The sequence below is a fragment of the Symphalangus syndactylus genome, chromosome 3 (genome assembly GCF_028878055.3).
Source record: "Symphalangus syndactylus isolate Jambi chromosome 3, NHGRI_mSymSyn1-v2.1_pri, whole genome shotgun sequence".
Classification (NCBI taxonomy): Eukaryota; Metazoa; Chordata; class Mammalia; order Primates; family Hylobatidae; genus Symphalangus; species Symphalangus syndactylus.
In genome coordinates, this window is record NC_072425.2 from 129,935,840 (window position 1) to 129,960,827 (window position 24,988).

The following is a 24,988-nucleotide window of genomic DNA, read 5'->3' on the forward strand; positions in this document are numbered from 1 at the left end:
GAACATGATGTCTCCTTTCCCCTCCATTCCATGAATACTGTTCCCCCAGGGGCCACTAAGGACTTTCCAATGGTCAAATTCAGGAAATTCTTTTAAATCTTCCTCTTTTTGACCACCTCAAAGCTTTCTTCTTTAGGTTTTGTGACATTGTCATGTTTCAATTTTCTTTCTAGCTGTCTGTTTTTCATATTTCGTTGGTAAGTCTTTCTGCCTGTACCTCAAACATTGATGTCCTCTGGGCCCTCTCTCTGTCTGCTTTCCACACATTTCCACTTGGACGTCTCTGAAACATGTCAGACTTAGTATGTGCAGAGCTGACATCATTGCTCCTTTGCTTATCACCTGGCCTGAATCTGCCCCTCTTCTTCCACTCCCTGTCAATGTTACCAGCAACTATTCAATCGCCCACACTGGACCCTTAGCAGTTGTCACTTTCTCAAGATCTCTATCACATATACCCATATAGCTCCACTAAACAAAATGGTAATCCCTCTCCGCCCCAGACTCTCTGTCTCCTTATCTCTCCTTATTGCTTTCCTTAGCACTTATCACCATCTGTACACTACTAGATGTTTAAGGATTTATTCTCTGTCTTCTCCCATAAGAAGGAAATCCCATGAGGGCAAAGGCTCTACTTTGCCCACGGCTACATCCCCAGTGTATAGAGCAGTGCCAGGACTTAGTTAAGAATTCATAAATATTTGTTGAATGAATGAAAGGAACTTGGATTTCTTCCTCTGCCTCATACTTCCATCTTCACAACATACCCAGGTCCACCTGTTCTTATCTTATCTTGGAATTGCAAATCTGGGCCCCTTTTTGCTTCCTTTCCCACTGTCGCTTTCTTATTTAGGCCCTGTCACTCCATCCAGAGCTATCATGGCCTCCTAGCTTATCTCCTTGCCGTGGCTGTCTTCTTAGACCATTCTCTGCTTCCTCTCTAAAGAACTTTCTCTCTAAAGCACAGTCTGGAGTCTCCTTCCTCTGCCTCAATCCCATGGATGTTCACTTTGTAGATGCTCATTAATGTGTGCCTGACAGCCCGGGCCTCTCTCTGGGGAGAGAGGTCTAGTGAGGGCCACAGTTTTGTCCCATTTTAAAATGAGGATCAGGGAGGGATTGAAACGCAACACAGAGCTCACAGATGTACGCACCAACTAGCGGAGATATACAGAATTAGAGACAAGTGACACATCCTGTTAAAAGAACTTGGGAGAGATACCAGGCGTGTGGACTGGAATGACTGGGGCAGCATTCTAGAATGAATCATTACAACAGAGATCAACAACCACACGGGGTAGGGAGCGGCTGGAGAGAGAGAGGGAAAAAAAGAAATTCAGTCATGCTTAAGTGAGATTGGATTTCCACACTTGTCTACATTGAAAAGCTAAAAATAGGGACATTTGGGGAGAAAAATAGTGAGGAGTCTTTTAATTCTACTGATATGGACTATAAGGAGGGAGGTTTGCAGGGAAGAATGTGTCTCTCCCTCTTAGGGGCAAAATTGGTAAAATTTTTATTTTGGGGGCCCCAACCTTCACTCTCCCCACTCCACCCCCTGCCTGTTTTCTCTATCTTTCCTCACCATCAAAACCTCTTTTTAAAGGAAAGAGTCTGATAACATTCATTTATATAAATCTGTAATATTTAATGTGGTGATTTTAGATGTTAGAAGCAGAAGTCTGAAATCAAAGACACTTAAATACAGCAACCATTAAAAAAAGACGTATATAATTCACTGCATCCAGCACAGGGCTAAACGCAGTGGTTGCTCCACAAATATTTGTTGAAAGATGTTCAAAAAAGCATTATTTATATTATCAAACTCCACAAACAATATAAATATCCAAAAATGGGGAAACCATTGCAAAATCATCCATATGAAGAAATATTACATAGCTATAAAAATAACTAGAAAAGCTTTTTAATGATCCAGAGGAATAAATGCTTATACTGATGTTAGGCAAAACCAGCAGGATTCAAATAGCTACTATAATATGTCAATTATAAAAATCATATGCACATACAGAAGACAAAATCTATGAGTATCTCTGGAATTTGTGGGATTTGGGGTTATTTTTAGTTCTTTCTACTTTTCTGTATTTTTGAATCGTTTATACTTGGTATGAGAGAAATAGCCCAAAGTAAACGTTGTGGAAGATTTACTTGGGGGAAGAAATACTTTTCAGGGGTTCCCGCTAATTACACTGTACTGGTGTGGCCCAGTTGGTCTATTATAGAGGAGGAAAGTGGGGAAAAGATGGGGCTTGTCCAGTAAGGAAGGATGGATGGTCTGCCAGCAGAGGATGGACTTTTAAAAACTGCTACAGCGGCTGGGCACGGTAGCTCACGCCTGTAATCCTAGCACTTTGGGAGGCTGAGGCGGGCAGATCACGAGGTCAGGAGTTTGAGACAGGCCTAATCAACATGGTGAAACACCATTTCTACTAAAAATACAAAAATTAGCTGGGCGTGGTGGCACGCGCCTGTAATCCCAGCTACTCAGGAGGCTGAGGCAGGAGAATCGCTTGAACAAGGAGGGGAGGTTGCAGTGAGCAGAGATGGCGCCACTGCACTCCAGCCTGGGCGACAGAGCGAGGCTCCGTCTCAAAAAACAAAACAAAAACAAAACAAAACAAAAAACAAAAAATCTGCTACAGGAGTGGGGAGGAGTGGGGAGACCTTTGATGAAAAAGGGAGCACCGGTAACATTAGTGCTTTAGTGCCTTTGAACTTACGCAGACTTCTTCTGTTAGAGGGTGTCAGCGTTCTAGGCTAATAGGTTAACCTGACATCTAGAACACCTTCCTCACATTAGTTCCTTACATACCCAAGCCTTCAGGTGCTGAGACTTGATTCGTTTCACCCTGCTCTTTCCACCTCCTACTTTTGAAAACACAGGTGGAATTTTAATTAAAGCTTATTGTGTTGCTACCTCAGTAATATTCTACATTAATATCTTTAAGAATTAAGGTCAGGTCCCCATGTAAGAAAATATTATCTAATGTCGCTTCTATATCATAATACCTATATAAAAGCCTTGGCTATTTTAATAAAGAGACCACAGATTTCAGAATTTATAAACAGGAAAATATTTTCTTCGGGTTATTTCTGGAAATCTCTTCCAAACATCGGAGTTTTCTTCTAACTTAAGTTCTTCCCACCTCCTTCCCAGGGGATCTGCTGAAGGATGTTGTATGTCTGTCTGTGGGAGAGCAAACTTCACAGTCAGGATAAAACAAACAAACAAACAAACAAACAATATCCAAACAACACCCAACAACGGCAACCCCCATCCCTCTCCAAAGTTCTAATTTCCCGCACTTAAAATTAAGCCCTGGGCTATCCTTGTGTTGCAAGGATCTTAGAATCGAAATGGAGGGATTTGACAACTTTAAATACCTAACCAAATCTACAATTTTGCTTTTATTATTTACTAGTTATCAAAATATGCAAACTCTTGATTAAGGAAGGCTGGGTGGCAGGAGCGCCTGCGAAGGCGTAGGGTAGAAGTGTGAAAATAAATCCCAGATCTCCCCTGGAGACTGCGCGTGAAAGAGCCCGGCTCCCCCGAAAGCTCCAGGCCGCGTTTTGCAGGCTGCCGCATCTGCCTCCCCTGTCTCTCTTACCTCCTTGATGTTCGGCACTATTTGTGGCCGGCGTGGTGGAAGGACACAGTGAGGTTCTCACCCCCGCCCCCCGCTCCTCGCTCCCATCCCAGTTCCATCAAAACGAACCCGGGCCAGCGCAAGGATCTCCGAGTTGCGAGTGTGCTGAGGCTGGGACTGTCACTCATTCTCCGATCAGCGCGTGAACGCAGCTCGGCTGCCGCTGGCAGGAAACAATTCTGCAAAAATAATCATACTCAGCCTGGCAATTGTCTGCCCCTAGGTCTGTCGCTCTGCCGCCGTCCACACTCGCTGCAGGGGGGGGGGCACAGAATTTACCGCGGCAAGAACATCCCTCCCAGCCAGCAGATTACAATGCTGCAAACTAAGGATCTCATCTGGACTTTGTTTTTCCTGGGAACTGCAGGTACATTTTTTTTTTTTAAATTCTCAATCTGGTTTGCTAATTACCCCTTCCTACTACTCCTAGGAGGAACGCTATTATTTTGGGTGGTTTTACGTGGACTGCTAAGGCTGGTCATTTTCGTTTAGCTGTGAAAGGAGCGCGTCGCCCTTGCTGCCCAGCCGAATCCCCGCTCCCTCCCGGGCTGCGCTGCACGGGGCTGCCTCCTCCGGCGCGTCCGCCCTTCCCACTTTGTGCGCCCGAGGCGATGGGAGCCGAGCCGGCCGGCTCCTGGGGACTCAGCGGCCGCGCTGCTGATGGGCAGCGCTCCTTCCCCAAAGGCGGGCGGCGGGGCGGGGGACGTCGCGGCTCGGGTGGTGCCGCCGCACGGGCTCGGATTCCGAGGGGGAAGTGGCTTGTCAGCCCCGGCTCCGGGAAGAGTGAACAATAAGGCTAGGGCAGCCGCCCCAGATCGTTATATCCCTGGGTCTAATAAAGTCAGGATCGCTGCTTTGCCCCCCCGCCCCAGACGAATAACGGTTTGCAAAATGGGGCGAAATGGGCAGAATCGCAGGGCTGTGTGGCCGTTGTTGCACCCCAGTCGATATGACGTTAGTTTTTCATTTGCCAAATTGTTGGTTAGTTGCAATGCCTACCCTCGGCCGCGAGCACTGAAGTATGGGAGGGTCGAGCGCCGCGTTTTGACAGGAGGAAGTGCGGAGGGGCGGAGGGCGAGGAGGGCGTGATCGGAGCTGCCTGGTGTGTGTGCGCGTGTGTGCGCGCGTGTGCCTTTACACACGCCGCGTGCCCAGTGTTTCACGGGGCGGGAGAAGAATGGCAGGTAGCCGCCCGAATCACCTCGCCCTGTCTCCTTTCTTTGGGCGAGGTTCCCGATCCTGGCAAAGTGTGAACAATAGGGAGCTGGGAGGAAGACAGTAGTGATGCTGCCGCGGGTGGCGGGGGTTGCGCCGCCGCCCAGAGAACCTCGGCAGTGGGGAGGGAGGTGCATTTTATTTTGGCTATTTCCATCCCGGCCTCCCTGGAAAATTCTTCTGTGCGTGCCCACCCTCCCCTCCAGCTGTCATCCCCCCACCTCCACCCAAGGATTTGCGCTTTGGCTCTGATGGACGGGAGGGAAGGAAGAAAAGCAGGGGCCGCAGAGAGCTGAGTGGGTTGGGCGGACATTCTGGGCGGGGGGCGTGTGCTGGGAAGCGATCGAGGAAAGCCGGGCGGAGGGGCTGTGTGTCGCAGTCGCAGCTGCCAGGTGCCGTTGTATCTACCCTGAACGGCCGAACCCCGGTTGGGGAGAGCACGGGGCGGGCCAGGGAGCACCCAGTGCGCCCCCTCCGCGGGCGGCACTAGAGCAGCGCTCGTCCGCCGCCTCCAGCCAACTCCGGTCCCTCCCATGGCGACCAATCAGCACGAGGCTGGCTGGGCGGGAAGCCGCGAGAGGCTTTTATTGCGGCGCGGGTGGCGGCCAGGAGCTGCCAGGACAGTCTCCCGGTGCTCCAGCTTAACGGTCTTGCTCACTCACCGCCAAGAGAAACCCCGCCCTGCGGCCGGTCCCCCGCCTGCCCGGCAGTTTCCGAGGAAATAAAATGGAGACTAGGTGGTCACCGGGAGTGCTCCTGGTCCGGCCGCCCGTGCTCGCCCGCTCTTGCCTCTTTCACGCCGACTTGGAGCATCCTACCGCCCCCGCCAGCGCTCACTCTCGCGCCGCGGAATCCGGGCCTGAGCGCGTCGCCGGGGAGGGCACCCTGGCAGGCACACCGACGCGCGTGCGCTGACCCGCCGGCCGCGGGCCGGGGGCGCTACTGGCGGCGGGGCGGGGCCGTGGCAGGGCCCGGAGGAGTGGGGACCACGCCTAGTCCGCCTGGCGCTGGGTCTCGGCTGCCACCCTGGCGGGGCCCACCCCGGTTATGCCCCTTTCCGCGGTGCCCGTGGGTGCCGCGTCGCGACCTGTCCACATGGGGCAGGGGAAGCGGGGTGTTTTTGAGACCTCCTCGCCCCCGAGTGGGAGCGTGACAATGGAGCCTGGATATTGGGTGGGCCTTTTGGGGGATCGCCTGGCGGTCCTTTCCATCATCGTGATGGGTACAGCCATCAGTATTTGGATCCCGTGGAAGTTGCAGGCCCAGGAATTCCCACTGGGATGTTCCTGGATGCCCAGGCAGGGGAGGCATTCTAACCAGTGTTCCCCGGAATGAAAGCGACCTCTTTCCTGGCCCGGTACCTTGAGGATGGGAAGAAGGCAGAACGTGAAACACATACAAGGTTGCTTAACAAAAAAAAGAAGTTGAATGGTTTTCCAAAGAGAAATAATTTCCCATTAAAATGTCTTTTGTACCATAGTTTTTAAAAAAGAAAAAATCAAAGAATTCAAGTCAAAGGATCAGAATGAAAATGAAAATAAAACAACAGGTATATATACATATGTATATATATCTGAGGGTTTTTTTTTTTTTTTTTTGGACTCAAATGTAGCATGTCCAGGGCAGTGGTAACTGAGTTTGTGTGCTCCGCTGGGTGCCTATGAAAATTTACATATAAAGCAAGCTAACCTTAATATATCAAGGAGTCCGATGGGCTGCCCCTCTCCTCTTTTGGTGTCCTCTGCTCTTTAGAAATACAATGAAAGGTTGTGCAATTGCATAGTAAATTTGAGTTTATTCTAGTATAAATTTTGGATGTTTTGAAGAATTGTTTGCTTGAACGATCTGGAATGGTTAAGTCACATGTTTACTTGATAATTTTACAGTCTTCTGCCAGTTAAACTTGCAAGAGTCAAGGAATGGATAGGACTGGGTTTCTAACAAGATACCACCGGTTAAGAAGAAAGAGCTACTTTACAAAAGCTAATATTGAAATCAAGTAGTATATAGAATATCTCTCACTAAGCAAATTCAGGTGCGCTTCCACAAAGTTTACTGTGAGCACAGTTATAGTGAGCCATATATTTTTGTTGATTTTCATTTTAAGATTGAGAATGTGTGTTTTTAAACAGAATTTCACTGAGTGTAATAAAGGCTATATAAGAATGTGGAAAACCTTTCACAACTCTAACGAAACCCTGTAAAGAGAGTGTAATAAAGGCTATATAAGAATGTGGAAAACCTTTCACAACTCTAACGAAACCCTGTAAAGATTATTTTCTTTCAATAAATACTAGCATATTTTAAAATATTAATAACTGATAATTTGTTTAAAATCCAACAGAGTTACTAAAAACAGGGAATATAATCTAGACATTGTAGACGTGTGGGCTATGATTTATGTAAGTTTTTGAGTTACTATTCCCTCTATAAAGATCTTAAAGATCTGCTAACCTAGCTAAGCTTTCATTAGTCTTTGTTTTCTCAAGTTAATGCTTTATGAACTCCCTCCTTCTTTCCCTAAATTGTTGAACCTGATAACTTCCTACCAGATACCTTTATCTAGGATTTTTTTTTTAAATGGAATACCAGAAAACAGCAGGACATATTCTTGTTTAGTAAAGGAGGTTCCTCTAAGTCTTACTATGATAATTGATTAAACTAAGAATATGTTGATTTAACTGGTGACTGGTTTCTTGAATTTGATAGTTCAAGAATTAAGATAGCAATTGCAAAGATTAAAAACCCCACATCAAAACTAAAAAAAAAATAGTGTGGGTGTGCTATTTGTAAGGGATGTGGGTGTTTACTGAAGGCAGCAGTAAGAAGGAGAAATTAGTCTGTAGCACCCCCAAATTCCAGGTTTTGAACAGTGCTTCTGTTTGGAATCCATTTATCATTAATTGAATTCCTCAGATACGTAATATGTAATTTAATGGAAGTAACCTATATCTGTATTTTTCTGTCACAAGGAACAATGTCTTAATTGCCTTTCAAAATAAACAGCACCATTTTGTCACTCAAAAGCTAATCTTTAGACATGTTTTTGTTCACTACAGAACCCAGTTTCTCAAATTATAGAGAGCATTTTGTAAAATTTACACTGCTTAAATAATGGACTCTGGAATTTCTGATGCAACCACTTAATTTTTCAAGGTGATGAAGCCTCTGTTAAGTATGAGTCTGATAAATTTCTCATAATTTTGTCTTTACTATTAAAGAACTGTGGCTGCTCTCCAGACTGAAAGTGGCTTCAATACTACTGGCAGACTTGCAAAGACATTTTACAGACAGTCCTTTCTGACTTAGTGTAAAATAAGTGATTGAGTACCTGTTGCTAAAGAACGGGTTGCACTTTTAGGATCTTGAGCTTGTGATGGAGAGCAGAACCAATTGGCAGGCCAGGGAGAGAAGGGATCGCACCTGCCCCCGTCAGTCTGCGGGAAGAGTCATAGACTAGGAGGCGACAAAGACATTTTATAAAGGCTCTCCTGCACCAGTTCAGCATTGCTTTTTTGAGCACACACATGTTTTCTGGTGTCAAGATAAATATTTTAGTGTAAATTCCATAATTGATCATTTTTCAGTTTAGCAGTTGTAACATATAGACTAAGGAATGTCTGGAACTTTAAAACAAATGGCAGCACATTACAGGGAACATTTTACTGATCTTAAAACTGGGTTACAAATTACACAAAATTGAAAAAATTAATCATGTGGCTGTATAAAATGAGGTCATTTGAGCTTTTAATAAAAGTCACCAAGGTGAAAATTCTTTTGGTTAAAAAGAAAGAATTCTAAGTAAAATTCGGAAGAAGAAAATTTTATACGTTTCATAATATACTTAGTGACTCTGAGCAGTGCTGTAAGAGATGGCCTCTTAGGAAGAAGGAAATGTCCAAGGACCTCTCTGAATCCTAATAATTAGGTTTCTATGAGCTCCAGAGTTTTTACTATTTGAAAACATTGTAGTGAAGCTATTTTTAACAATACGGGTAGATATGCTTACTACTTACTGTAAGGTAATAGAATGCAGAAGTCAATCTGAAGGTCATAGTCCTGTTACCTCTAGCCTCTTTTGTTATTAACTCTTGGGGCCAAACCTTAAAACCATTTGCTGATGTAAAGGGATGTAAATTATTTGGCGTTGGCAGTGGTGCCATTATGCCCTTTCATTTCATGTTGTTGAAATACTGTCTCTCAGCTGCAGATGCTCATTAGGAGCACTGCCTTTTGATGTTGGTCTGGGTGCCAAATGGCGGCCTTTCAGGCAGTTTCAATACATTACATTTAAAACGTGCTCAGGCCATGTCTACATGCAGCCGCTGAGTTAACGGATTTTCAGTTGGGTAGACACACTTTTCCTTTCCTGCAGTATTAATTTAGCTTCTAAGCAATTGGAGACTCCAAGAGGACTGCACTAAAAGGATAAGCCATTTGGTGTATCTTGTGTATGTATGCTTTTGAAAAACAGATTGTAGTAAACCCATTATGCATTCTATTTTCTTCCAAATATTCACTTTCTTGAATTCAAAGATTGCATGGCTAATATGATTTAAAAGACTTCTATGTAACCCATATTCCACTTCGTACTCTGAGGACTTTTTGATTTGTAGCTGCAAACACGGGTAACAGCTGATCTTCCGTTTTCTATTTGGCGTCATTCCTGAGATAAGGTGTAAAATGCCTTTTGTTGTACATTAATCTCCTCCTTTGGTATCTGATTACCTCATCACTTAAGAATATTCATAGTAATGTCACACTGTTTGAGATTGTGTTACATTAGGTATTCTCTTTAATAGTTGATCAAATATGTTTATTGAGTGCCAGCTTTTTATCATCTGCTCTGTGGGGAATTAAAAGGAGTGAGACGACACAATTTCTGCTGTCAGGGAACCTTGGGATTAGTAGAGACTAGAGATTAAGAGAGGTAGATAACCCTGGGTTGAAACCCCAGACATATCCCTTACTAGCTGTCTGATCTTGGACAAATGATTTAACTCCTCCAAGCTTCAGTTTCCTCTTCCGTGAGATTGGAAAATTAGTAATGCCTACTTGTTAGAGTTATAAATATTTTAGAGATCTTAGGACTTCAGTGCATGTAAGCAGTGTTCATTAGTGAGCAAGAAGGATATATATGGATCTAGAAAAAATAATTATTTAGACATAGTGCCCTCTTTTTAGAAGGATTTTAAAAAGGGTATTATGATAACATGACTCCTTCAGAGATTAGAACTAGGCTTAAAGAATTGGTCACTAAATTATGCCTGCAATTCCATGTTGGTTGTGAATACTTCAGAGAAAAAAATGGCCTGATTATAAGGTTGAAAACCGTCAGCACAAGGGTGGATCTAGGTTTTGTTGGGCCTGAAGGGTATATAATTTTGAGGACCTTCTTTAAGGAAAATACAAAACTCTCTTGCTTTTGCAAAGTTTGGTTGAATACATGACCATGAGAACACATTGCCAAGTCCCAGTCCCCCAGAGCCTTGGAAGGAGTCCATGCAATTGAGGAACCCTGAAAACTTCTGGCCCTTCTTTAGCAACTATCCTTTGGTCCACTTGGACCCACTTGCTTGGGAATATAAACTAATCGTTCCAGTTTATTAAACGTGGACCTCATAGAGGTTGTTTGTGTAGTGCTTTGAAGATCAGAATCATATACTGAAGTCAAAGTCATTTTTAGAAAGAAGTATTTCACTTTTGTTTGACAGAAAATCTTTTTTTTTTTTTTTTTTTTTTTTTTTTTTATTATACTTTAGGGTTTTAGGGTACATGTGCACAATGTGCAGGTTTGTTACATATGTATCCATGTGCCATGTTGATTTCCTGCACCCATTAACTCGTCATTTAGCATTAGGTGTATCTCCTAATGCTGTCCCTCCCCCCTCCCCCCACCCCACAACAGTCCCCGGAGCGTGATGTTCCCCTTCCTGTGTCCATGAGTTCTCATTGTTCAATTCCCACCTATGAGTGAGAACATGCGGTGTTTGGTTTTTTGTCCTTGCGATAGTTTACTGAGAATGATGTTTTCCAGTTTCATCCATGTCCCTACAAAGGACACGAACTCATCATTTTTTATGGCTGCATAGTATTCCATGGTGTATATGTGCCACATTTTCTTAATCCAGTCTATCGTTGTTGGACATTTGGGTTGGTTCCAAGTCTTTGCTATTGTGAATAGTGCCGCAATAAACATACGTGTGCATGTGTCTTTATAGCAGCATGATTTATAGTCCTTTGGGTATATACCCAGTAATGGGATGGCTGGGTCAAATGGTATTTCTAGTTCGAGATCCCTGAGGAATCGCCACACTGACTTCCACAATGGTTAAACTAGTTTACAGTCCCACCAACAGTGTAAAAGTGTTCCTATTTCTCCACATCCTCTCCAGCACCTGTTGTTTCCTGATTTTTTAATGATGGCCATTCTAACTGGTGTGAGATGGTATCTCACTGTGGTTTTGATTTGCATTTCTCTGATGGCCAGTGATGAGGAGCATTTCTTCATGTGTTTTTTGGCTGCATAAATGTCTTCTTTTGAGAAGTGTCTGTTCATGTCCTCTGCCCACTTTTTGATGGGGTTGTTTGTTTTTTTCTTGTAAATTTGTTTGAGTTCATTGTAGATTCTGGATATTAGCCCTTTGTCAGATGAGTAGGTTGCAAAAATTTTCTCCCATTGTGTAGGTTGCCTGTTCACTCTGATGATAGTTTCTTTTGCTGTGCAGAAGCTCTTTAGTTTAATGAGATCCCATTTGTTGATTTTGGCTTTTGTTGCCATTGCTTTTGGTGTTTTAGACATGAAGTCCTTGCCCACGCCTATGTCCTGAATGGTATTGCCTAGGTTTTCTTGTAGGATTTTAATGGTTTTAGGTCTAACATATAAGTCTTTAATCCATCTTGAATTAATTTTTGTATAAGGTGTAAGGAAGGGATCCAGTTGCAGCTTTCTACATATGGCTAGCCAGTTTTCCCAGCACCATTTATTAAATAGGGAATCCTTTCCCCATTTCTTGTTTTTGTCAGGTTTGTCAAAGATCAGATAGTTGTAGCTATGCGGCATCATTTCTGAGGGCTCTGTTCTGTTCCATTGATCTATGTCTCTGTGGTGGTACCAGTACCATGCTGTTTTGGTTACTGTAGCCTTGTAGTATAGTTTAAAGTCAGGTAGCGTGATGCCTCCAGCTTTGTTCTTTTGGCTTAGGATTGACTTGGCGATGCGGGCTCTTTTTTGGTTCCATATGAACTTTAAAGTAGTTTTTTCCAATTCTGTGAAGAAAGTCATTGGTAGCTTGATGGGGATGGCATTGAATCTATAAATTACCTTGGGCAGTATGGCCATTTTCACGATATTGATTCTTCCAACCCATGAGCATGGAATGTTCTTCCATTTGTTTGTATCCTCTTTTATTTCATTGAGCAGTGGTTTGTAGTTCTCCTTGAAGAGGTCCTTCACATCCCTTGTAAGTTGGATTCCTAGGTATTTTATTCTCTTTGAAGCAATTGTGAATGGGAGTTCACTCATGATTTGGCTCTCTGTTTGTCTGTTATTGGTGTACAAGAATGCTTGTGATTTTTGTACATTAATTTTGTATCCTGAGACTTTGCTGAAGTTGCTAATCAGCTTAAGGAGATTTTGGGCTGAGACAATGGGGTTTTCTAGATATACAATCATGTCATCTGCAAACAGGGACAATTTGACTTCCTCTTTTCCTAATTGAATACCCTTTATTTCCTTCTCCTGCCTGATTGCTCTGGCCAGAACTTCCAGCACTATGTTGAATAGGAGCGGTGAGAGAGGGCATCCCTGTCTTGTGCCAGTTTTCAGAGGGAATGCTTCCAGTTTTTGCCCATTCAGTATGATATTGGCTGTGGGTTTGTTGTAGATAGCTCTTATTATTTTGAGATACGTCCCATCAATACCTAATTTATTGAGAGTTTTTAGCATGAAGGATTGTTGAATTTTGTCAAAGGCCTTTTCTGCATCTATTGAGATAATCATGTGGTTTTTGTCTTTGGTTCTGTTTATATGCTGGATTACATTTATTGATTTGCGTATGTTGAACCAGCCTTGCATCCCAGGGATGAAGCCCACTTGATCATGGTGGATAAGCTTTTTGATGTGCTGCTGGATTCGGTTTGCCAGTATTTTATTGAGGATTTTTGCATCAATGTTCATCAAGGATATTGGTCTGAAATTCTCTTTTTTGGTTATGTCTCTGCCAGGTTTTGGTATAAGGACGATGCTGGCTTCGTAAAATGTGTTAGGGAGGATTCCCTCTTTTTCTATCGATTGGAATAGTTTCAGAAGGAATGGTACCAGTTCCTCCTTGTACCTCTGGTAGAATTCAGCTGTGAATCCATCAGGTCCTGGACTCTTTTTGGTTGGTAAGCTATTGATTATTGCCACAATTTCAGAACCTGTTATTGGTCTATTCAGAGATTCAACTTCTTCCTGGTTTAGTCTTGGGAGGGTGTATTTGTCGAGGAATTTATCCATTTCTTCTAGATTTTCTAGTTTATTTGCATAGAGGTGTTTGTAGTATTCTCTGATGGTAGATTGTATTTCTGTGGGATCGGTGGTGATATCCCCTTTTTCGTTTTTTATTGCATCTATTTGATTCTTCTCTCTTTTCTTTATTAGTCTTGCTAGCGGTCCATCAATTTTGTTGATCTTTTCAAAAAACCAGCTCCTGGATTCATTAATTTTTTGAAGGGTTTTTTGTGTCTCTATTTCCTTCAGTTCTGCTCTGATTTTAGTTATTTCTAGCCTTCTGCTAGCTTTTGAATGTGTTTGCTCTTGCTTTTCTAGTTCTTTTAATTGTGATGTTAGGGTGTCAATTTTGGATCTTTCCTGCTTTCTCTTGTGGGCATTTAGTGCTATAAATTTCCCTCTACACACTGCTTTGAACGTGTCCCAGAGATTCTGGTATGTTGTGTCTTTGTTCTCGTTGGTTTCAAAGAACATCTTTATTTCTGCCTTCATTTCATTATGTACCCAATAGTCATTCAGGAGCAGGTTGTTCAGTTTCCATGTAGTTGAGCGGTTTTGACTGAGTTTCTTAATCCTGAGTTCTAGTTTGATTGCATTGTGGTCTGAGAGACAGTTTGTTATAATCTCTGTTGTTTTACATTTGCTGAGAAGAGCTTTACTTCCAACTATGTGGTCAATTTTGGAATAGGTGTGGTGTGGTGCTGAAAAAAATGTATATTCTGTTGATTTGGGGTGGAGAGTTCTGTAGATGTCTATTAGGTCCACTTTATGTAGAGCTGAGTTCAATTCCTGGATATCCTTGTTAACTTTCTGTCTCGTTGATCTGTCTAATGCTGACAGTGGGGTGTTAAAATCTCCCATTATTATTGTGTGGGAGTTTAAGTCCCTTTGTAGGTCACTCAGGACTTGCTTTATGAATCTGGGTGCTCCTGTGTTGGGTGCATATATATTTAGGATAGTTAGCTCTTCTTGTTGAATTGTTCCCTTTACCATTATGTAATGGCCTTCTTTGTCTCTTTTGATCTTTGTTGGTTTAAAGTCTATTTTATCAGAGACTAGGATTGCAACCCCTGCCTTTTTTTGTTTTCCAGTTGCTTGATAGATCTTCCTCCATCCCTTTATTTTGAGTCTATGTGTGTCTCTGCACGTGAGATGGGTTTCCTGAATACAGCACACTGATGGGTCCTGACTCCTTATCCAGTTTGCCAGTCTGTGTCTTTTGATTGGAGCATTTAGCCCATTTACATTTAACGTGAATATTGTTATGTGTGAATCTGATCCTGTCATTATGATGTTAGTTGGTTATTTTGCTCGTTAGTTGCTATAGTTTCTTCCTAGCCTCGATGGTCTTTACAATTTGGCATGTTTTTGCAGGGGCTGGTACCGGTTGTTCCTTTCCATGTTTAGTGCTTCCTTCAGGAGCTCTTTTAGGGCAGGCCTGGTGGTGACAAAATCACTCAGCGTTTGCTTGTCTGTAAAGTATTTTATTTCTCCTTCACTTATGAAGCTTAGTTTGGTGGGATAGGAAATTCTGGGTTGAAAATTCTTTTCTTTAAGAATGTTGAATATTGGCCCCCACTCTCTTCTGGCTTGTAGAGTTTCTGCTGAGAGATCAGCTGTTAGTCTGATGGGCTTCCCTTTGTGGGTAACCTGACCTTTCTCTCTGGCTGCCCTTAACATTTTTTCCTTCATTTCAACTTTGGTGAATCTGACAATTATGTGTCTTGGAGTTGCCCTTCTCGAGGAGTATCTTTGTGGCGTTCTCTGTATTTCCTGAATCTGAATGCTGGCCTGCCTTGCTAGATTGGGGAAGTTCTCCTGGATAATATCTTGCAGAGTGTTTTCCAACTTGGTTCCATTCTCCCCATCATTTTCAGGTACACCAATCAGACGTAGGTTTGGTCTTTTCACATAGTCCCAAATTTCTTGGAGGCTTTGTTCATTTCTTTTTATTCTTTTTTCTCTAAACTTCCCTTCTCTCTTCATTTCATTCATTTCATCTTCTATCAGCGATACCCTTTCTTCCAGTTGATCGCATCTGCTACTGAGGCTTCTGCAATCTTCGCGTAGTTCTCGAAACTTGGCTTTCAGCTCCATCATCTCCTTTAAGCCCTTCTCTCCATTGGTTATTCTAGTTATCCATTCTTCTAATTTTTTTTCAAAGTTTTTAACTTATTTGCTATTGTTTTGAATTTCCTCTCGTAGCTCAGAGTAGTTTGATCGTCTGAAGCCTTCTTCTCTCAACTCATCAAAGTCATCCTCCATCCAGCTTTGTTCCGTTGCTGGTGAGGAACTGCATTCCTTTGGAGGAGGAGAGGTGCTCTGTTTTTTAGAGTTTCCAGTTTTTTTGGTCTGTTTTTTCCCCATCTTTGTGGTTTTGTCTACTTTTTGTCTTCGATGATGGTGATGTACAGATGGGTTTTTGGTGTGGATGTCCTTTCTGTTTGTTAATTTTCCTTCTACCAGACAAGACCCTCAGCTGCAGGTCTGTTGGAGTTTACTAGAGGTCCACTCCAGACCCTGTTTGGCTGGGTGTCAGCACCGGTGGCTGCAGAACAGCGGATTTTCGTGAGACCACAAATTCAGCTGTCTGATAGTTCCTCTGAAAGTTTTGTCTCAGAGGAGTACCCGGTTGAATGAGGTGTCAGTCTGTCCCTACTTGGGGGGTGCCTCCCAGTTAGGCTGCTCAGGGGTGAGGGACCCACTTTAGGAGGCAGTCTGTCTGTTCTCAGATCTCCAGCTGCGTGCTGGGAGAACCACTACTCTCTTCAAAGCTGTCAGTCAGACAGGGACATTTAAGGCTGTGGAGGTTCTGGCTGAGTTTTTGGTTGTCTGTGCCCTGCCCCCAGAGGTGGAGCCTACAGAGGCAGGCAGGCCTCCTTGAGCTGTGGTGGGCTCCACCCAGTTCGAGCTTCCTGGCTGCTTTGTTTACCTAAGCAAGCCTGGGCAATGGCGTGCGCCCCTCCCCCAGCCTCGTTGCCGCCTTGCAGCGTGATCTCAGACTGCTGTGCTAGCAATCAGCAAGACTCTGTGGGCATAGGACCCTCCGAGCCATGTGTGGGACACAATCTCCTAGTGTGCCGTTTTCCAGGCCCGTTGGAAAAGCGCAATATTAGGACGGGACTGACCCGATATTCCAGGTGCCGTCTGTTTCCCCTTTCTTTGACTAGGAAAGGGAACTCCCTGACCCCTTGCGCTTCCCGAGTGAGGCAATGCCTCGCCCTGCTTCGGCTCGCGCACAGTGCGCTTCACCGACTGTCCTGAACCCACTGTTAGGCACTCCCTAGTGAGATGAAACCGGTACCTCAAGCAGAAATGCAGAAATCACCCATCTTCTGTGTCGCTGGGGCTGGGAGCTGGAGACCGGAGCTGTTCCTATTCGGCCATCTTGGCTCCACGACAGAAAATCTTAAATGAGATCTGAGCTGATTTGATATTTGTCACTGCCGATATTCTTGTAAATTACTAACTAGAAGAAAATAAAGCAATTGCTATTATTATTCAAATGAGTGAGACGTAAGTGCCCGATTGGCAGGGCAAGAAGTAGTTTTGCCAGCTAAAGGCATATGATATTGGAGAGGAGACTGAAGATTTTGTTTTAGCTATCTAAAAGGAGATAAACTGGATATATAATACCAATAATTATATCTTAATCACGTTATGGTTTGCAAAACACTTTGATATGTGCTTAATCTTCACACTAATCATTTAGTAAATATTGACTGAGTACGTGCTCTGTGCTGGGTGCTGGGAATATAGCGGTGAACTAAACGTACATTGTCCCTGTTTTCATAGAGTTTCCAGTCTAGTAGTACAGAGAAATATAGACATTAAAAAGTAACACATACATTTATAATTACATATTCAGATTCAAGTATAAGAAAAACCCAGGATGAGAGGTTATCAAGAGGAATTGGGTGGTTGGGGAGGTGAAGATGTAACATTTAAACAACTGTGAAATAGGAAGAACAGATGGTATTCTCATTTTAGGGCATGATTGATTGACTACTTAGTTCAACAAACGTTGAATTACAACAAACATTCCTGAATTCCTTAATTCAACAAACCTTTGTGAAGTCTGGAGAAGGTCAGATAGCTTCAGGAATCATGTGGAGTTTCACGTTATGAAGTCCAGGAAAATATACATCTGCCTTTAGAGCTTACCACCTGGAAGGAGGGGAGAGAGACATACTATACTTATAAATAGAGGCATGAAGTAAATGCTGTTGGGCTGCAAGAAAGGAAGCAATTAATTCTGCCTGGGACTCCCTCGAGCTGGGCTTGGGGAAGAGTTGCTTTCATTAGATGGAGCAGGAAGAAGGGGTGATCTGGGCAGAGCAGACACCCTGAGCATTGGTTGAGATCTGAATCTGGTTGTACATGGGGAAACAGTGTGAGAGTAGTGGGGAGTAGTAGGCAGAGATAAGGAGCAAAAAAAAATTCTGCAAGTCCAGATTGTAAGTCTTTAAATGGAAACTGAGACTGAGAAAGGTTAAGTGACTTATGCAGGTGGAGCTGGGACTGCAACTTGCGTTTGTTGTCTGAATTTTATCCTTTTCTCAGGCAAGGATAATTTGAATATATATAGCATCTGAATACGTGCCAAGCGAACAAGAGTTCCTGTGGCTTCTGGACTGAGTCTGACCAAAGTGTGGGAGGAGTGATGGGGAGGAAGGGCACTATTCAGAGCTGTGGTCTGAAGGAACCATCCTGCCATTCTGCAAGTTGCTGTCGTTCTGAGCCTGTTTCCCCATCTGTAAAATGGGGTTAATGACACTTCCCTTGTGGGTCTTGGTGAGCTGAAATAAAACCACATATGTAAAGCAGATATGAAGTATGTACTCATTACGTGCTTTAAAAAAGTTCCCCGTGGCCAGATATTTTATTTGAAATGTTTGTCTAAAAAGATGTATAGTACTCTGAATATGATGTGCAAAGTTCTGTGCTAGAAGCTTAGAGGAAAAACAAAATAAATTTAAGGTTACTATGCTGACCCTTTCACGTGGTTGGAGAGGAAGCACTTTTGCTTAGTTCAAGCTGTGAAGAAATCATGAAAGATATCATATCAATAAGTGCCCGAATGAAACAGGTAGGTAATAACTGGGAAAATTGAGAGGCAAAAATCATGTCTGTTGGTTTTAATGTCTGGGGAAAAAAAAAGGTATAGAAAAGCTAGAACATGACCTGGACCTCCACAGATATGAAGATAAATAGGGAGAGAGGGCCTGTTTTCCTATAGGATGAGATGGATCTGGCCAAAGAATTGCTATTGAAGAGCAGTTAAAGGCTGGATCTTGGGGCAAGCCATATTTAAATCTTAAATGTCAGACAAAGGAGAGGAGTCCTGCTGGAGATGATAGAGAAATTAAAAATATATATATATGTTTAAGAGGATAGTTAGCAATAGCAACTGAGCGTGTGCTGCCTCAGGCTCTATGTTTGGGACTAGCTAGGAATTAGCAGAGAGTTAAGTAGGAACAAATTCATAGAGTTCACTGCAGCACTAAAAGGGAATTCTGGTTTTATATAGCATCCACTATGGTGGTTGGACAAAATGAAGGGCTAACGAAAGGATTTTTATTGCTGTGTGAAACATCAACTAGATGATACTAGGAGAAGGGAGGCTAGTGAAGTCCAGTGAAAGTATCTTGCTTAATTAGTAGGAGCACTTGTATGTGGGGAAAGGATACCATCGGGCTTAGATTCAGGAGATCTGGTTCAAGAAGTTGCTCTGCTACTAACTAGCCAAGTGAATTTATATCAGTTATGTAACCTCTTTGAACTGTAACTTCCGCAATTGAATATAAGAACAAAATAAGATAATATATGGGAAATGCATTGTAAATGAAATATTTCACAGCTATGCATTTTATTAGTAGACATGTTGCTGAAGAAATAAAAATCAAATTTTATGTACTGCTAGAGGTGCTTGTTTGATTAAAGAAACCCAACTATGATATATTTTCTAAAGCAGGTAATTTTGGAAAGATACACTTGTAATGATTTTGGATAAGGATCAAAGGGGCATAGCTGAGATGTTAGAAATAACAAAGCAAGCAAGGGTAGATGATAGATCCCAAATGGTAGATGACTGAGAGGGAGAAAGATCTTTGAAGTTACAAACTCGAGAAAATTAAATAATCATGGTACTGTAAATATGATGGAGAAATTAAGAGACGGGTTAGGTTTTAGAAAAAGTTTGGGCCTCCTAATACCTTAGCTTGTAGGTCAGTATTTTTCAAACTGTGGATGATGAAATCTGTTTAACGGGCTTCCATATACATTAAAAAAGAAAGAAGTAAGGGAGGAAGGAAAAAGGGGAGGAAGGAGGGAGAGAAGGAGGGAAGAAGTGGAAAAAGAGAGTGTGCTTTATATAAGGGTAAGTACTGCTTTGAATACCTCAATTTCTCTCTCTCTCTCTCTCTCTCTCTTTCTGTGTGTGTGTGTGTGTGTGTGTAATATGTAACTTGGTTGTAATGGAAAATACATTCTTTTGGCTCAGGTCAAAAGAGTTTGGAAGCTACTGTCATCGAAGGAAGAATGTAGGATCAAAGAGAGGGTGAAGCGGTCTGTAGTGGAGTGAGAGTACGTCAGAAGGTGTAGAATAGAAACTGAGTGGGTTGTGAGGGAGGGGAGGAAGAAATGACAGCAAAGTTACGTATTGAGCATCTAAGCAGTCAGCTAACGACAGGGTGTGAAAAAACAAAACAAATCAAACTCTAAATGTTATACCTTTTTTTGAAATGGTATCTCACTGTGTTGCCCAGACTGGCCTCAAACTCCTGGGCTCCTGCCTCAGCCTCCTGAGTAGCTGGGACTGAAGGCGCACATTACTGTGCCCTAAATATGGTACCTTGACCTTACAGAGCTTACTGGCTCTTTGGGAATGAAAAGATAACTGGGAATACCAGGTAGCATCTACAGCCAAAATATGAGGCACTTAACCTTTCAGAGTCAGGATAAATATTGCCTGGTTCGGCTGGTTACAGCTGTATATTCTATTAGTAGACATGTAGCTGAAAATTATATAAAAATCAAATTTTATGTACTGCCATAGATCCTTGTTAGATTAAAGAAACCCAGCTGTGATATATTTTCTTTTTTTTTTGGAGACAGAGTCTTGCTGTGTCACCCAGGCTGGAGTGCAGTGGCGCGATCTCGGCTCACTGCAAGCTCCGCCTCCCGGGTTCACGTCATTCTCCTGCCTCAGCCTCTCCGCGTAGCTGGGACTACAGGCGCCCGCCACCACGCCCAGCTAATTTTTTGTATTTTTAGTAGAGACGGGGTTTCACTGTAGTCTCGATCTCCTGACCTCGTGATCCGCCCGCCTCGGCCTCCCGAAGTGCTGGGATTACAAGCGTGAGCCACCGCGCCCGGCCCCAACTGTGATATATTTTCTAAAGCAGATAATTTTGGAAAGACACACTTGTAATGACTTTGGATAAGGATAAAAGGGGCAAAGCTGAGATGTTAGAAATAACAAAGCAACCAGGAAGGGTGGATGATGGATCCCAAATGGTAGACGACGGAGAGAGAGAAAGCTCTTTAAAGTTATAAGCTTGAGGGAATGAGATAAATATGCAGACACTGGAGAATTCACACAACTTTAGGTGAGAGTTGAAGGAGACTTTGAAGGAAGAATTTATCTCCACTGAGAGGAAGGGTGGATGAGGTAAGTATGTGTGTTCCATGTTTGGGAGGTGACTGGAGGAAGCCCGGTTAAAGAGACCAGGAAGACTCAAAGATGGTAGTAATCTATATTTTTATATGTCCAGTGGAGAGAAAAACACCATGAGTTATGGTCAGTACTTTGCGGGGTTTTTATCACACCCACAAGTATTTATGTGGCAATGTTTATGTAGCACACAGAATGATATCTTGCCTATAATTCGGAAAGTAATAGTGAACAAACGAAGAGAACCAGAGCTTAGTGGTACAAAAGCCTAGGTTAGAAAAGTGTAATAAAGTGAAGTGAAAGAAAGTTGGAAACAAATAGTATATATAGGTATAATCCCAATCTTGTTAAAAAACATGTCTTTCACTCACCCTATAATCAAGACTGGAAGACGGTAAATCACTATTTATGTTGTCCGAGTTTTTGATAATGAGCACATATTGCTTTGCAAAACAAATAGTGCAGTAAAAACAAGGGCAGCAGTACTAAGGGTGGTTAAAAGTATAAAGAAGGTGAGAATTAAGTAGAAACGTGGGATTTGTGTCAGAGGAGAGTGGTGATGTCAGAGGGATTTCAGTTGAATGGTGAAATTCAAGTTCTTTACTCAGAGTCAAAGCCTGAGGAAGAGCTGATGTTCAGGACAGTTGGCAAAGAAAGAAGGAAAAGAGGGCTGCTAGTTTGGGTGACAGCTTCATCATGAAGGTTCCTGGGCACATTGAACTATGCATCACCATGGACAAGAGTCAGAGGGAGGGGAGAGGTAATGAGCAACCTTTGCAAAGGACAACAGGACAATTTTATGCCAGAGGAAATGAATAAAGTTAGGGGTTTTCCCCAGTGACTTCATTTATCATATGAGTTGATTATTTTTAGATTCAGTTTTGTCTTCTTACCTCATTGCCTGTGGTATTCATACATTTATTTCTAGACCTTTAAAAAATGTTTCTATAGCAAAATCTTTTGAAGCTTGTTCTGCATGTGACAAATTGGATGTGCTGTTTTTATCAGATCAGCACATGAGTGATTGATTACCTTTCTAATGTTCTTTTATTCATTTTCAATTTGAGTGTCCATTCTGTTCACATGAGAGGCTGCCAGTCACCAGTTAAGCTGCAATTGCTGTATGAGAATTGGACTTACAGTACACCATAAAGGTGTACTTTAAGCAGCCTTAAAGGCCGGTTATCTTGGGCATAAGAAGATGGAAATCCAATGAAAGCTCTTTGGTTTGGGTACATAATTATAAATTATCTTTCTTTCTCTCTGAATTTAGTGTCTCCTTTTGGTGTTGGAGGCAGTGCATACTGCACAGGGTGCCCCCATGGACCTTTGGTATCAAACCCACATTTCAAACCATGACTCTCCTGCTTTTCATGACCTTGAGCCAGTTATTTAATCTCCAACGGTCAGTTTATTTATCTGTGAATCAGGGATAATACCCAACTAATAGGGTTATTGTGAGGACGAAATGAGGTACTTTATGCAACTGTCTGGCACATAGTGAGCTCAGTAATTTTTTCCCATGTCCTTTCTTTCTGCTAAAGTTCACAGTGAAGGGGTATACAGTTCATGTTGGATTTAAGTATTGATTCTAATGAGAATCACATTTTCCATTTATTTTTCATTTTCTGAGAGTTCAGGATCATTGTGAATTGCAACTGAGTTGGAAATGCCATGCTTAATTGTGGAGCTGTTTCACCTCCCGTGAAAGCAAATCCTAGTAGATCTTGATTTTGACAAAAGTAATATTTAAAAAATTAAAAGTGGTTTATCTAGATTCTCCTTTCCATTTGCATGCGGTTAATATCAAACCTGTCAATTCACTATAATGGTTGAGCCATAAAATTTAGTATATTTAAATAATGGTTGCTGCTAAAGATCATATTGGTGACACTTCATTAATCTGGAAGTCACTTACCTGGCAACTTGATTCTTTGAAACATGAAGAATGAAGAAGTAAGGAAAAGAAGCCTCTGAAGAGCTAGCATAGCATCTTTTTCGTTCTTGATGCGGTATCTTTCATATCGCTGAGGAGTTACAACATTTCTCTTGCTTCTTGTCTCCTTTTGTCTGAATTCCTCTTTATTATGTTTGCGGTAGTATCTCCTTTTGTGTTTCATGTTGTTTCATTTAACTCCTCAAATTCTAATGACCCCTGGCTGCCTATTAGTAAATAGTGAGACCCTGAAGAGCTGTTGGGCTCAGTGTGGGGTGTCACGCTGAACGACTGTGCAGAAACTTGGTTCATTGGGTGGGGGACATCCATGTATATTCATGAGTACTTTTTCTTTTGGACTGATTGACTTAAGAGAATCCAAAATTTTGCAGCAGGCAGGGTATAAGTCCGACTACTATTTTTCTCTAAGCTGAATAGGAAGAAATGGATTGGGGTATTTTTTTCTTCTGTAGTCTAGACTTCATTTAATTCTCCTATTTTCAGTAGGGTGCTTCTGCCCTCAACAAAGTCTAGTATACTCAAGGACAAAGTGCATCTGGTTCAATCTCTCTATTTATAAAAATTGAGTCTTCTGCTGGGGTGAGGGGAGTATAGGAGAAGAGACATATGGCTGCCACCCTCCTGTAGCTTACAGTTTGTGTGTGTGTGTGTGTGTGTATGTGTATGTGTGTGTGTCTGTGTGTGTGTGTGTGTTTGAATTAGTGGTATGAGAGGCTCTATTGACTTTAATTTTGGAGCAGACTCAGAACCCACTGATGACCTATCTCCTTCAGGGTCTCTAATTGCTAAAGTCCAAAGCGGACTTTTAAAATCTTTTTTTGAAATTTTTTATCTTGCACGTTTTAGGGTAGGATCGTTGAGACTGAAAGAAGCTTGCAGTTCTTAAAGGAAAGGGGACATGCTCTAGGGGTGCATCAAAGGCAAAAACCCAAGCAGAGGAATGTTCAGACAACTTCAAGGGACTGACAATTTAGAGAGTTTTGAGGAAACTTTTCTGAACTGAAGCATTCCCAAGAGATTCCAAGGTGGCCTGAGATTCCATATATCTTAGATAGAAAGACGTGGACTTGGCAGTGATTTTGCAAATCAGAACAGGAACAATTTCACAAACACATTGGCAAGTGGCCATGTCTCAGACTTGTTGGGTAGTTAAATGTTCACTAGAAACATTGACTTAATCCAGTATTTATGAAATAACTCCCGTGTTCTATGTAGTTGGTCTAGGAATTGGAGGTAAAAGATGAATACCATTCAGTAGCTTTGTGAAAAATTCTAGACCACGTTTGGAAAGTTTTTGGTTTACACTTGTAATATTTATTCCTGTGGAATGACACAAAAGACAATCTTGAAATGTCAGAAAATGATAAATAAGTTATTTATCATTTTCTGTTTTTTTCCTTTTGTGTATGTAACCGAAAGTTACTCATCACATGTTTAAAATTTAAAGTTTTCATCAAAGAAGACAATTTGTCATAATGAAGTAAAAAAGGGACATTATGTGATTTTCTTTGAAGATAAGGGATCGAAAGTGAGTCAGTTAACTGCCCTAGATTACCATTTGAGGTCATTTTGAACTAAATTGGCTTTGGAATCAGAATTTAAATTACCAGTCAGACTCAATTAAGATAACTGGTCATGAAGGCAGTTCATTCGCCTACCTTCCTTCTCATAAAAAGAATATTTTTATTATTTGTATTCCTTTATAGCCAAGTTAGACATAGGCATTATTTTTGAGAATATAGGCATTTTGTGTCCGGAATTGGTGGGTTCTTGGTCTCACTGACTTCAAGAATGAAGCCACGGACCCTCGCGGTGAGTGTTACAGCTCTTAAGGCGGCGCGTCAGGAGTTTGTTCCTTCTGATGTTCGGATGTGTTCGGAGTTTCTTCTTTCTGGTGGGTTTGTGGTCTTGCTGGCTCAGGAGTGAAGCTGCAGACCTTCGCGGTGAGTGTTACAGCTCTTAAGGAGGCGCGTCTGCAG

General features: G+C 42.3%; 1 protein-coding gene and 1 long non-coding RNA gene across 28 annotated transcripts in view; one reads left to right on the plus strand and one right to left on the minus strand.

The window, feature by feature from the left end:
* Window positions 1–1,632: 1,632 nt before the first annotated feature.
* Window positions 1,633–3,853, minus strand: LOC129479666 (uncharacterized). Its single transcript, XR_008656748.2, has 2 exons — window positions 3,738–3,853; window positions 1,633–3,205 (listed from the first exon to the last, which is right to left on the minus strand). It is a non-coding gene; the product is annotated as an uncharacterized lncRNA (long non-coding RNA).
* NCAM1 (neural cell adhesion molecule 1) overlaps window positions 3,636–24,988 on the plus strand; it is a 332,203-nt gene continuing 310,850 nt past the window's right edge. For 12 of the 27 annotated variants that reach the window (XM_055273156.2, XM_055273151.2, XM_055273152.2 and 9 more), the window contains exon 1: window positions 3,744–4,035. In XM_055273156.2, the coding sequence (XP_055129131.1) occupies window positions 3,984–4,035 (52 nt within the window). In that variant the 5' untranslated portion in view covers window positions 3,744–3,983. Of the gene's footprint in view, window positions 4,036–24,988 lie in introns of all 27 variants that reach the window. The other 15 variants (XM_055273155.1, XM_055273158.1, XM_055273150.1 and 12 more) reach the window with 5 other exon arrangements.